General features: G+C 51.2%; 1 protein-coding gene and 2 non-coding genes across 11 annotated transcripts; 1 reads left to right on the forward strand and 2 right to left on the reverse strand.

The window, feature by feature from the left end:
* Positions 1-1406: 1406 nt before the first annotated feature.
* LOC144731549 (palmitoyltransferase ZDHHC23-like) lies at positions 1407-10995 on the reverse strand. 9 transcript variants are annotated; one of them, XM_078612737.1, is made up of 7 exons: positions 10930-10995; positions 9233-9304; positions 8593-8800; positions 5709-6276; positions 5091-5221; positions 4018-4185; positions 1407-3740 (listed from the first exon to the last, which is right to left on the reverse strand). In XM_078612737.1, the coding sequence occupies exons 3-7, from the start codon at positions 8781-8783 to the stop codon at positions 3491-3493; spliced, it is 1308 nt and encodes a 435-aa protein (XP_078468863.1). In that variant the 5' UTR covers positions 8784-8800; positions 9233-9304; positions 10930-10995; the 3' UTR covers positions 1407-3490. The 9 variants fall into 9 exon arrangements, with proteins under 9 accessions (XP_078468863.1, XP_078468853.1, XP_078468819.1 ...); XM_078612727.1 differs by having other exon boundaries at positions 9229-9304; positions 10930-10994; XM_078612693.1 differs by lacking the exon at positions 10930-10995 and adding an exon at positions 10424-10683.
* Positions 10996-11255: 260 nt separating this feature from the next.
* Positions 11256-11329, reverse strand: TRNAI-AAU (transfer RNA isoleucine (anticodon AAU)). The gene has a single exon. It is a non-coding gene; the product is annotated as a tRNA-Ile (tRNA).
* Positions 11330-11718: 389 nt separating this feature from the next.
* On the forward strand, positions 11719-11800 carry TRNAS-AGA (transfer RNA serine (anticodon AGA)). The gene has a single exon. It is a non-coding gene; the product is annotated as a tRNA-Ser (tRNA).
* Positions 11801-12724: the final 924 nt, after the last annotated feature.

Below are 12724 nucleotides of genomic sequence, written 5' to 3' on the forward strand. Positions count from 1 at the left end.
CTACCTCTCAGCTCACTCTACTCCCCTCCACGCACTCTCCTACCTCTCAGCTCACTCTACTCCCCTCCACGCACTCTCCTAGCTCTCAGCTCACTCTCCTCCCCTCCACGCACTCTCTCCTACCTCTCAGCTCACTCTACTCCACGCACTCTCTCCTCTCAGCTCACTCTACTCCCCTCCACGCACTCTCCTACCTCTCAGCTCACTCTACTCCCCTCCACGCACTCTCCTACCTCTCAGCTCACTCTACTCCAGGCACTCTCTCCTCTCAGCTCACTCTACTCCCCTCCACGCACTCTCTCCTACCTCTCAGCTCACTCTACTCCACGCACTCTCTCCTCCTCTCAGCTCACTCTACTCCAGGCAATCTCTCCTACCTCTCAGCTCACTCTACTCCCCTCCACGCACTCTCTCCTCCTCTCAGCTCACTCTACTCCACACACTCTCTCCTACCTCTCAGCTCACTCTACTCCCCTCCACGCACTCTCTCCTCCTCTCAGCTCACTCTACTCCACACACTCTCTCCTACCTCTCAGCTCACTCTACTCCACGCACTCTCTCCTCCTCTCAGCTCACTCTACTCCCCACACTCTCTCATACCTCTCAGCTCACTCTACTCCCCTCCACGCACTCTCTCCTCCTCTCAGCTCACTCTACTCCCCTCCACGCACTCTCATACCTCTCAGCTCACTCTACTCCCCTCCACGCACTCTCTCCTCCTCTCAGCTCACTCTACTCCCCTCCACGCACTCTCTCCTCCTCTCAGCTCACTCTACTCCCCACACTCTCTCCTACCTCTCAGCTCACTCTACTCCCCTCCACGCACTCTCTCCTCCTCTCAGCTCACTCTACTCCCCACACTCTCTCCTACCTCTCAGCTCACTCTACTCCCCTCCACGCACTCTCTCCTCCTCTCAGCTCACTCTACTCCCCACACTCTCTCCTACCTCTCAGCTCACTCTACTCCCCTCCACGCACTCTCTCCTCCTCTCAGCTCACTCTACTCCCCACACTCTCTCCTACCTCTCAGCTCACTCTACTCCCCTCCACGCACTCTCTCCTCCTCTCAGCTCACTCTACTCCCCTCCACGCACTCTCTCCTCCTCTCAGCTCACTCTACTCCCCTCCACGCACTCTCTCCTACCTCTCAGTTCACTCTCCTCCCCTCCCAGATCCTCATCCACGTGAAGGCCTCATCCAGCAGTGGAATAACAAAGGAGCTAACAAAATATTGTGAGAACCCGAACATTGTTTTTATTATTTCCCTTCTACGTGACTTTACCGAAAGAACCAAGAAGAAAATTGTTTATTGTCCTTACCCTTGCTGTAAGTTACGCCTTAGAAACAACAGAGGTGCTTAAATAACACAGTTAAAACTAGCACTAATAAGTAACCGTACACCACCATGAAACAGCAACGACTTTATTTTTTATGATTATAATTCGTGGAAAAATCACAGTGAACCAAGATAATCATTCTACAGCGTGCGTGACGCACAGCAAATATCATAAACATGCTCGTACAATAAATAATAACTTGAACAACTTTGTCAACTGCCGGATGAAGGCATTCCATACCCCCAATACCGCATAAGCAATGGGGTGGGGGGGGTGGATTGGCAGAGGGTTGCTTGCCCATACTTCACCACGATGATGATCGTTGCCGGTTAGCGAAGGAAGGGCACATGACACTGGCTCTGGGCAACACACTCGCCGCCGACGTCAGCCGTGGGCTCTTAACTCAAACTGAAATTGCACTCGGGTTCATGTAACGGCGCGCGAACTACTGCACCAACGCTCCCCCTGCCCTGTGTGGTATATCACTATCGAGTTTTTTTTAGGGGAAGCGGTAGTGTCGTGCTGAGCTAGCGCTGCGCTACGAACCCAGCGACCCTGCTTCAATTCCCGCTCACAGCCGACACCAGTGACGATTATCTGCACCGTACCTGGGCCTCCCCTAGGTCGACTCGGCATTAAATGAGTACCTGGTGGGATGTGAGAACATCGCCACGAGGGAGACAAAGGCGACCGGGCGTGGTTCTGGTCTCACCACCTCCCCTCGTGTGCCGTGCCGGCATTCAGAGGCGCTTGCTAACAGTAACTTGCCCTAAAAGTCTGTTCAAGGCTATCCGGGGGATCTTTGTCTTTGCATCTATCAATCTGATAAAAAAATAACAATTGGAAACACGCGCAACTTTACGATGTAAGTGCGCACACTGTGTGCTTGTAAATTTGAAAACAATAATAAACCATTCAAGGAAATGTGTTATTTGTGTACAGCACGCTTAAACGTGGAACCGTTGGTCCCCCGGTGGGAAAACTGGTCGCTCAGAATCTCTCCGTGAGGCACATTTGTGGCTGCACTCCACTGACGACTGTCAAAGCAGAGCCAAAGTATTTCACCCGAGACAACTTACATCACAGGAATAAAAAAAAAAGCCCCCAAATATTTGGGGGTAGGGGAGAGATTCAGAGTGCGGGTGGCCACACAGAAGCCACGCGATTTACGAGAACCCTGAGCTGATTTTGAAAAAATAAATCATTATTGTTTCTGTCCGGTGTGCACTTTTCTGGCAGATGCGTTTTCTAATCAGCTGCGGACAGTGCTTGCGTTTGTAAAAGTGTTCGTCACGTTATTCCTGCGAAGGAGAGCACATTGAATCTAAAAGGTTCAACTGAATAACACTCCAGATGGAGCCAATATGTCGAACAACACTAACTGCACGCTTGCAATTACACCAATCAACACATGGATCTCCACGATGGTTGTGTCTGCCAGGTCTCGATAGTGTTTTCTTTTGGAACCAATAGAGTTCTGGCTAGCCCATCTCCCCTTGCGGGGTCGATAAAATGAGTGCCACAACCTTTGGGAAGTCAGGGGTTGACTGGCACCTTACTCTAAAATGTGGAATCTCTACAAAATGGCAAGAAACAACTTTGATTTAAAAAGAAAATATGAAGTCAACAAGTTAAGTGTGTATCCCCGTTCATGCAAGCAAGGGGGAATCTGTCATCTCCTGATTCGCAACAAACCCGGCGACCCGAATTCGATTCACGCTCACCCTAGGTCGACTCAGCCTCAAATGAGTGCCTGGTGCGATGTGTAAACATCGCCATTGGGGAGAAAAAAAAGCGGCCGGGCGTGGTTCTGTCCACCCACCCCCTCGTATGCCGTGCCGGCCTTCATAGGTGCTACTTGCTAACAGCACTTGCTGGGGAGTCTTTGTCTTATTCACGTGTTCCTCTGTGTTTGTCTGTGTGTCCGATTCGTATGTGTGTCCGTCTTCGTGTTTGTCCATGTGTCTGTATTCAACTTGGTGGTTTCCTGTGACTTCAACACTCTCGTGATAGTTGCTTTAGGAGTCTAGAGCAACTGCACTGAAACCTAGGTTTCTTAAGAGCACCTTAGTTTGGGAGGCGCGGTTACTGGCCAAGCCATCAATCGATTCGCCCGTCCGCTCACTCGCTTGCTCGCTCAACGACCCATTCCGTCACACGATCTCCGCCGCGCTCTTCCCTCGCGATCGCTCGCGCCCCAGCATCAAGAACTCCCTGCAGTTCCGCACGACCCCGCGGTCGTGGCTCCGGTGGCCCCCGTGGCGGTGGCCCCCGCGCGCCGCCAGCGCGGCCTCGCGCTGCGTCTCGTTGCGGGCGACGTGCCAGAGCTGCACGCAGAGGAGGAGCGACACGAAGACGGCGGCCAGCGCCGCGTACACGGCGCACGCGTACACCAGCGCATCCCTGCGGAACACGTGAACGTGTGCGTGAACACGGGGTACACGAACATATGTACACCCGCACACATGTACAACAGCGCAGCGCATGAAGGCGGCTATGTTAACATGTGTGCACGGCGCAAGCGTACACCAGCACGGCCCTGCGGAACACACAATGAAGGTGACGATGATGAAGGTGATGGTGACAATGATGATGACGATGATGATGGCGATGATGATGGAGATGATGGTGATGCTGATGACGACGACGACGATGATAATGACGAAGTTTGCGCACTCACTCGGCGCGCTCGTAGGCATGCGGGCAGTAGACGAGCGCCAGCACGAGCGGGGAACCGGCGCAGACGATCGGCAGCGCCAGCGCGAGCCCCACGCACACCGTCGCCACGAACAGCGCCAGCAGCGCCACGAAGCACACGTGGTTTCCCTCGCCCACGCAGCTGTCGATCCTGCGCTTGGGAAAGACGGTCGTCACAACGTCTGATCAATGGCGATTTAGCCGGCCAGCAGGTGGCGGCGGTGGCAGTGGCGGTGGGTGGCGACGCTGCTGCACGTGGCTACCGCTGATCCGGCGCTCTGGAGGCAGCAGCGAAGGTTGGTGGATCACCGCACAAAAGTTGTGCAACTCCCCTTTACGTGGGCCGCGAGGAGGGGCCCTACCCTGGTTGGCCACAAGGCGGTACAGCAAAAGTACTGACTAATCTCCATCTGTTTCCACCTGTACGGGGGGTAAAATATAGTGTTGGTTCCCTAACGCACTTGGGTTTTTTTTTCCGAGCGCTCCGGTTTCCACTCCCATGCGTATGATCACACGTAATTGGAGTTGGCAAAACATCCCAATGTCGGGCCACGGAGCTCGGGCAAACTGTTGGCGCCTGTTCTGGCTGCCGCCCCGCTTCGTTCGTGGGCCACGTCGAAGGTGGTAGGGCCTCACGTGGCCACGAGACGTATTAAATTAAGTCATGGCCTCTATCTGGCCCATGGGCATGGGTTTGTTCCCTCTGCCGCTATTGCTATGAATGCTATAACTAAGCTCTGTAATGTGTGAGGCTGTTTAATTTACACGCGTCTGTGAAATTATATTTTGACGGCGGTTTTGTTTATTTATTTAACCCTATTGTTTACCCTGTTTGCAGTAAGCTCTGGTGTGGGTTTTGCATCAATTATTCTTGTTGAGTTGGCCCATTCCCTCCCTGCACTGTCCGGTAACTTCCACCGTTGCCGTCTTTCTTGGGCTGTGGCCATCCCGGTAACAGATCCGCTTGGCTCAACGGGGGCCTCACCAGCTGATGCACCCAAGTCCGAGTTTGCGGCCCCCTGCTGGTGAGAGGCTGAGAGGGTGAGAGGTTCTCACCAGACGCAGTGGTGGTCGAACCTCCGCACGCAGCGATCGCACACGCGGCAATGCCCGGCCCGCGCAGGGCGCCTCGCGCCGCACACCTCACAGGCACGACGCTCGCTACCGGGAGAGCCAGCCGCCCCCTCCTGGACTCCACCACATTCACACACACACGCACGTACACACGGCAACGTACACAAACGCACGTACACACACACGAACGAGCACATGCACGCACGTACACACACACACGAGCACACGCACGCATACACGTAAACACGAAGACAAAGATCCCCCGTATCGCCTTAACAGACTGTTGGGGCAAGTGCTGTTAGCGAGCACCTATGAAGGCCGGCACAGCACACGAGGGGGTGAGTGGCCAACACCACACCCGGCCGCCTTTGTCTCCGTAGTGGCAATGTTTATACACCGCATTAGGTGCTCATTTGAGGCTGAGTCGACCTAGGGGAAGACCCAGGACCGGTTCAGATAATCATCACTGGCATTGGCCGTGAGCGTAAATCGAACCTGGGTCGCCGGGTATACGTACGCACGAACACATCGCCTCGGTTAGAAACCAACCCCGTTTGAAAGAGAAAATGATAAAAATAATTAACTATCGTGAGCACACACCTCGGCATCGCTGGGGTCCAGGTATCCCGGGTCGCGTCGTGAGCAGTGCAGCAGCAGCAGCACGGCCGCGAAGAGGGCCGTCACGCACAGCCACTGTCCGTCGCCGATTCCTCCTCCTCCTCCGCTCGTCATCGCCATCTCCGTCGCGTCTCGGAACCACGTCCGCCCCCGCCGCCACCACAGCTCCCAGGAGAACACGGCGTAGAGGTAGAGCAGCGAGGCGAGGCCCAGACGCAGGAAGAAGGGGGAGCGGCGACGGCGGCGGTGCGTGGCGAGGAAGTAGGCGAGCAGCAGCGCTGGTGCCGCGAGCGCCGCGGCGAGGGTGGCGGCCGGGTGGAGCGCCGCGACCCGCAGGGCGGCCGGGAGCAGCAGCACCGGCGGGATGGAGGCCGCGTCCGCCGGGGTCAGCAGGCGGCGAGCGCCGCCGTTCGCTCTGGCGGTGCCGGTGCCGGTGGCGTTGCTGTAGCGGCCGGCCGTCGGGCACCACCGTGGCACGCGGATCCGGTCGGTGATGTCGTCGCACAGCGAATGCAGCGAGGCGAGGCCGACGCCCTGGCACCTGAAGCAGCTGTGGTGCGTAGGCGAGAGGGACGCGGGATTCATCGCGCAGTGTACTAACCGCTACACTCCCGCTTGCCATTTAGATACAAAGACAAAGATCCCCCGTATAGCACGGGTGCATACACCCATCGCTGTGTTCACACACACATACACAAGCATACGCGCATATACAATCTAACAACGGGGGGGTCTGCGATATATGATGTAAATGTACACACTATGACGATAATTGTAACATCCATTTGCCATCCCTTTGTAAATGTGTTTTGCATTTTTATTGTATCGTTTTTTCCACATGTTTTGGTGTTTTAAAGTTATATTACCGAAGTTATCATCGATTGCTGTTGGGTCCGATCATGTGAATAATAGTGCTGAAGAGATAGTACATCATACCTGTCAACCTATACAGTTTACCCGTATTCTTGTACAGGAAAATTTAGTTTGCAGGTCCATACGGCGTCCAGCCGTTTCAATACGGGCATTCAAACAGAATTTTGTCTATTTGTTTGTGTTTCTCTCTTGTGATGGGACTTTGTAGGATGAACATTTGAGATTCATAAGGGGCACGGAGTGACCAATAAGGTCTGAATTGGTCTGTAATAAGATAGGCACTGATAAGGGGTTGACAGGTATTGTACATTGACGCGTTTATTCACGTGACAGCTTTGTCTATTCGACTGCATCGGGTGGTGGAGGGGCGTTACGACACAACACACTGGCACGTGGTATACTCACGCAACGATCTGATCCAAAAAAAATAACAACCAACGATGAATCGTAACGATAAGTGCCAAAGGCTGCATGGTAAAATCGTTGAACGGGAGTTTGTCCAGCAAAGGCATTGGCGTAAATCGTTTGACCATTGCAACTTTACAAGCCCAAACATTGGATAATGCCCGTGTACCAAGTTGCACAACATTCAAATAAAATCACGTCACAAACGGTGACATCTAACCGTCATTCCGTCATTGAGCAACAGTCTGATTTAATGGAGCGCAGTTATTTATTGACAACTTTTACAGTTTGTTTAGTTCATGAAATACGTAACATTAGCAAGGATAATCGCGTTACGGCGATAAAATATGATACTATTGTAGTGGGTTCCACGGAGGCAGACACTTCTAACTTGGAGGCAACACGTGTATTACACACCCCAACAGGGTAACTACGTAACTATATACACTCTTGGCGGGATAACGACATAGGGTGGTGACCACCACGGGCAACTACTTGACCATCTTCTTGGTTCTTTCGGTAAAGTCACGTAGAAGGGAAATAATAAAAATAAAACATATAATAAAATAATTCTCACGACGTTCCGGCCACAATGCAAGCAGCCGTCCTCAGGTGAAGAACAGGGCTGTCGGAAAGACAGCGTCCGATTTATTTTGTATAATTGCATTTTTATTATTTTATTATTTCCCTTCTACGTGACTTTACCGAAAGAACCAAGAAGATTAATCCCTGCAGTCATGAAAGCTTTAAATCGAAACTACTTGACCACTTAACGGGCTAACTATATAATCGGACCAGGTCAGCTAACGCGCTGCCTGGTTCACGATGTCGTGCCCGGAGAGCGAAGAGCGTGGCACGACGGGTTGATCCCAGAGAACAGCCCCGCTCGGCTCACAGGACCAGCTCCTTATCCCCCGAGCGTGGCCTTGCTCCGCCCTCGGCCAGGCCCCCTTCGGGATCTTCCCCGAAGGTTCTGGGACCTGACGTCACGTGTCCCCTCGGTCCCCTTCTGGCCCCCGTCCTTATCCTCTCCTGGTCACGTGCCCTTCTCGGGTTCACCTAGCCCAGGGGTTGGGGAACGTCCGGCCCGCGGGCCGTAGAACGCCCGCAAAACCATTTGGTGTGGCCCTGCCAAGGCAACCGCAGGCGGGACTCGAAATTCAATAAAACTAGGAGCAAACCTGGAAAAGCAGTTGCGAGTAGCAACATCATCAATACCAGCTAACATCACACGCCTCACCAAAGAGAAGCAGTTCCAGCCATCGCATTAGGGGTGAGTTAATTAAATGTTTGACCAAATATAACAAGGCTAATTTTTAAGTTGATAATTTTGTATGGCTCACTCATTTGAGGCCGAGTCGACCTAGGGGAGGCCCAGGACCGGTTTAGATAATTGTCACTGATGTTGGTGTATTCACTCACACTCACACCTTACTCACAGGTGTCTTCACACGGACACACACCTCACACACACACAGGTGTATTCAGACACACACCTCACACACACACAGGTGTATTCCCACAGACACACCTCACACACACACAGGTGTATTCAGACGCACACACACACACACGCGCGTGTGTTCACCTGTCGCAGGTGGAGTCCAGCTCCTCGCAGTCACAGCAGCACGCCAGCAAGTGAGTCGTCTGTCCTTGCCTGTTCACGAACTCGCAGCAGCACAGCTCCTCGCTGCCCGGGGCAGGTGCCCGCCGGCCTCTCTTGCCCGAGACCGCGGGGGGTCTCCCGGGAGCCCGGTCTCCCTCCTTCATCCCCTCCATGGCCAGGGGCTGCCAACCTGCGACCCACACCGGCAGTGCCAGATTATCATGAGTAGCAAAAGTAGCTACGTGACTTTACTGAAAGAACCAAAGAGTAGAGCTACATATGCTACGGGCCCCGGACTTTAAAGGGCCCCGCGCTAAATGCTTTCAAGCTATCAATTCCGGTTCAGTGATTCTGCACTTGCCCTATTACTATAGTACTATACCAGGGGTCGGCAACCAAAATAACAAGAAGAGCCATTTCTTTCCAATTCGGTACAAAATTCAGTATTTTGATGTGACGTCACATTTCTCAACCACCCCCCTCTCGTCACACATCGTCACAAATTTCTGACCCCCCCCAGCCCCCCTAGGTGCGTGACGTCATTTATGGACGGCCCCTTATACAAGAGTATCCTTGATCGTTTCTGCGTGGGTTAAGTTTCGACAGATTTTTGCGTACCTACTCAATGGATGGCCCCAAACTCCGTCGAGCAGACATCTCTCACCCCTCCCGAGGAAATGATGAGTGCCCGTACCTGGTGGAGGGGGGGTGCCAAAAACCACACACACATCAGCGCTGGGGGAGACAAAGGCGGTCGGGCGTAGTGTTGTCCACACCGACCATTCCGTCGTATCATCGGTGCTCGCAAACAATCGCGTGGTTATTCGTCTGAGTTGTAAGAGAGTGTTTACGGACAATCACGAAATACCTCCCCCCCCCACCCCCTTCTGTAAGCGAGTAGCAAAACGATGAAGGGGGTGGCCAGAACCACGCCCGGCCGCCTTTGTCTCCCTTAACGGCTGTGGATAGCTACACACACACAAAGATTCGCCCGGTCAACCTAAAGAGACCGACAGTGAATGACTGTAGCGCGTGTGTTGACTACAGACATGTAACTCACACCACACACACCGTACAACCTCACAGACCCACAGTGAATGACTGTAACCTGTGCGTGTGTGTTGACTACAGAACCACAGGACTGTAACTCACACCACACACACCGTACAACCTCAGACCCACAGTGAATGACTGCTGTGTGTGTGTGTTGACTACAGTCCTGTAACTCACACCACACACACACCGTACAACCTCACAGACCCACAGTGAATGACTGTAACCTGTGCGTGTGTGTTGACTACAGAACCACAGGACTGTAACTCACACCACACACACCGTACGACCTCACAGATCCACAGTGAATGACTGTAGCCTGTGTTGACTACAGTCCTGTAACTTACACCACACACACCGTACAACCTCACAGATCCACAGTGAATGACTGTAGCCTGTGTTGACTACAGTCCTGTAACTTACACCACACACACAGAACAACCTCACAGACCCACAGTGAATGACTGCTGTGTGTGTGTTGACTACAGTCCTGTAACTCACACCACACACACCGTACAACCTCACAGACCCACAGTGAATGACTGCTGTAGCCTGTGCGTGTGTGTTGACTACAGCTCCGTAACTTACACCACGCACACACCGGTACAACCTCACAGACCCACAGTGAATGACTGCTGTGTGTGTGTGTGTTGACTACAGCTCCGTAACTTACACCACGCACACACTGGTACAACCTCACAGACCCACAGTGAATGACTGTAGCCTGTGCGTGTGTGTTGACTACAGCACTGTAACTCACACCACACACACACCGGTACAACCTCACAGACCCACAGTGAATGACTGCTGTAGCCTGTGCGTGTGTGTTGACTACAGCTCCGTAACTTACACCACACACACACCCGGACCGGACTTCCGCCTGGTGACAGTGACACGGTGAGACACATTTTTACGAACGACTTCTCGTTAAATACGGGAGCCCAATTGCTTCAAGCCACACACACACACGCGTGTACACACACACACACACGCGTGTACACACACACACACGCGTGTACACACACACACACGCGTGTACACACACACACACACGCACAAACAAAGACCAAGATCCCCCGTATAGCCTGCACAGACTGTTGGGGCAAGTGTTATCACCGATGAAGGCCACACACACACGTTAACACACACACGTGTACACACACGTGTACACATAATATACCAGCTGTACGACTATGATACGAATGGACTAAGCACGTGCAGTACAGAGCGCCCGATACACACACACACTAATATTCACACACACACCTGCATGTACATTGTCGCGTGTATACGTGATAGAGGCACCGCTGTGCGAATGAGTACCTCTTTTGGCGGAAGCCAGGAGCTTAATAATTGATTGTCCGTTAATTAGTGATGGCGAGTCCAACCCGCAGGGGGCAATTACGGACACTGGGCACAAGGTGGCGCCACAGCGTTGCTAATTCTCACAATAAAGACTTGAACATCTTTATTGTGAGAATTATATCGGATGACATTGTTACGGTGGTGTCAATGATCAAAAAGTGTTACTATAAAGAAATGCTGTTGATTATAGTAATGTATAAGGGGCGGAAAAAAATGTAAAAGTAGTGTGGCCCGTACGGGGATCGAACCCGCGACCTTGGCGTTATTAGCACCACGCTCTAACCAACTGAGCTAACCGGCCAGCTGTTAACAGGATTCCACAATGCAGTCTATAAGGTCTTTGCTGTACGAGTCGCGTGTATGAACTGTCTATATTTAGTATGAGCATTTTGTATTTTTAGTGTGGTTCAAGATACTTTTTATAACCAGAATGTATTTTCTCAGGAATTAACTTGAGCCCTGCAAACAATTAGCTAATTCATTCAAGGACTTCCTTTTATATATAAACAAATTCAGATGGTGAAGATAATTATTAGTACGAGTCGTGGTTTGCGTTCCTTGTTTAACGGAAGATTTCACGCTGCCTGCCAAATGTTTAAAACGGAATATCTCACGGCATCCACACACACGTGGTGATTCGATAGCCGTTGTTAACTATGTAATGCACGTGGTTCTAACAATAGCTCGTGAGTAGTCGTGGCCGAGCGGTTAAGGCGATGGACTAGAAATCCATTGGGGTCTCCCCGCGCAGGTTCGAATCCTGCCGACTACGACAGTTTTTTTGTATATTATTTTCCTTAATCTCAAATGCTTTAATAGTTGTCTTCGCAACGCAAGCGATTTATACTTAAAAAAGAAAAATACGTTTCTTGCCAGTCTTTATTTACAAAACATTTACAAGCCTTTATCAACGAAGGCCCTTTCACACGCCCTATCGTGGTGCTGGACAATACTGCAGATGCTTTAGACTACGTGAACTTGAAAAAGACCCTTTCAGTTTAGGACTTACTCTCTAAGTGTTATTTGGCATCTAAAGTTTTTTTTAAATACAAAATGATTTTATTTTGCTGTTGACAGCAGTGCACAATCACAATTAACACAAAACGTGGAGTGTTTAAGTCAATGTATAGACTGTACCGTTATCTCCAGGACACATCGCCTCCCAGCAAATTTGGACGATTTGCGAATATTTGCGATCCACCAATCCTGCTTTAAATATTTTACCAATTACCTTTTCGTTTATTTGAAGTGGCAGACAATCCGATTATGTAGAAAACCCGATATGCGCTCGAACTGATGACTGGTGTATCCATCCAGTAAAGTTTGTTTCGTGATATCGATGACTCAAAACAGGATGCAAAAGCTCAAATCAACACTATAATGAGTCAATTATCATAAACAATTACACATTTTTATACCTGAATCTCTTCTCGTTACATTTGTCTTGTCTACATCTCGTTGTCATCTTAGATTAAGTTGAAATAGGGGTACTCAATGTCTGCTTCAGGACCCGCAATGGGTGACCACCACTGCCAGTCAGAAGTCTAATTGCTGCACATGTCCACATCACTCAATTAAAAAGCATATGCCACCTCCACCATACGCTATCCAAGATAATGTTTTAAGCTACTGTTGTGTGTATAACTTCTTTCGCACCGCACATAGCCAACCGTGCACATTTTGCTTAGAAATAAAT

Source organism: Lampetra planeri, chromosome 2 (assembly GCF_965212315.1).
Source record: "Lampetra planeri chromosome 2, kcLamPlan1.2.h2, whole genome shotgun sequence".
NCBI lineage: Eukaryota > Metazoa > Chordata > Hyperoartia > Petromyzontiformes > Petromyzontidae > Lampetra > Lampetra planeri.

What these genes read in the sequence shown, in the direction of transcription:
- LOC144731549 (XM_078612685.1), bottom strand. Translation starts at nt 10,571, where the DNA reads ATGTGTCTCACCGTGTCACTGTCACCAGGCGGAAGTCCGGTCCGGGTG. An exon ending in TTCGACCACCACTGCGTCTG is followed by an intron (nt 4,186 to 5,090) that starts GTGAGAACCTCT and finishes TCCCAAGCGCAG; the next exon opens with GATCGACAGCTGCGTGGGCG. An exon ending in CATGCCTACGAGCGCGCCGA is followed by an intron (nt 3,741 to 4,017) that starts GTGAGTGCGCAA and finishes CGTGTTCCGCAG; the next exon opens with GGATGCGCTGGTGTACGCGT.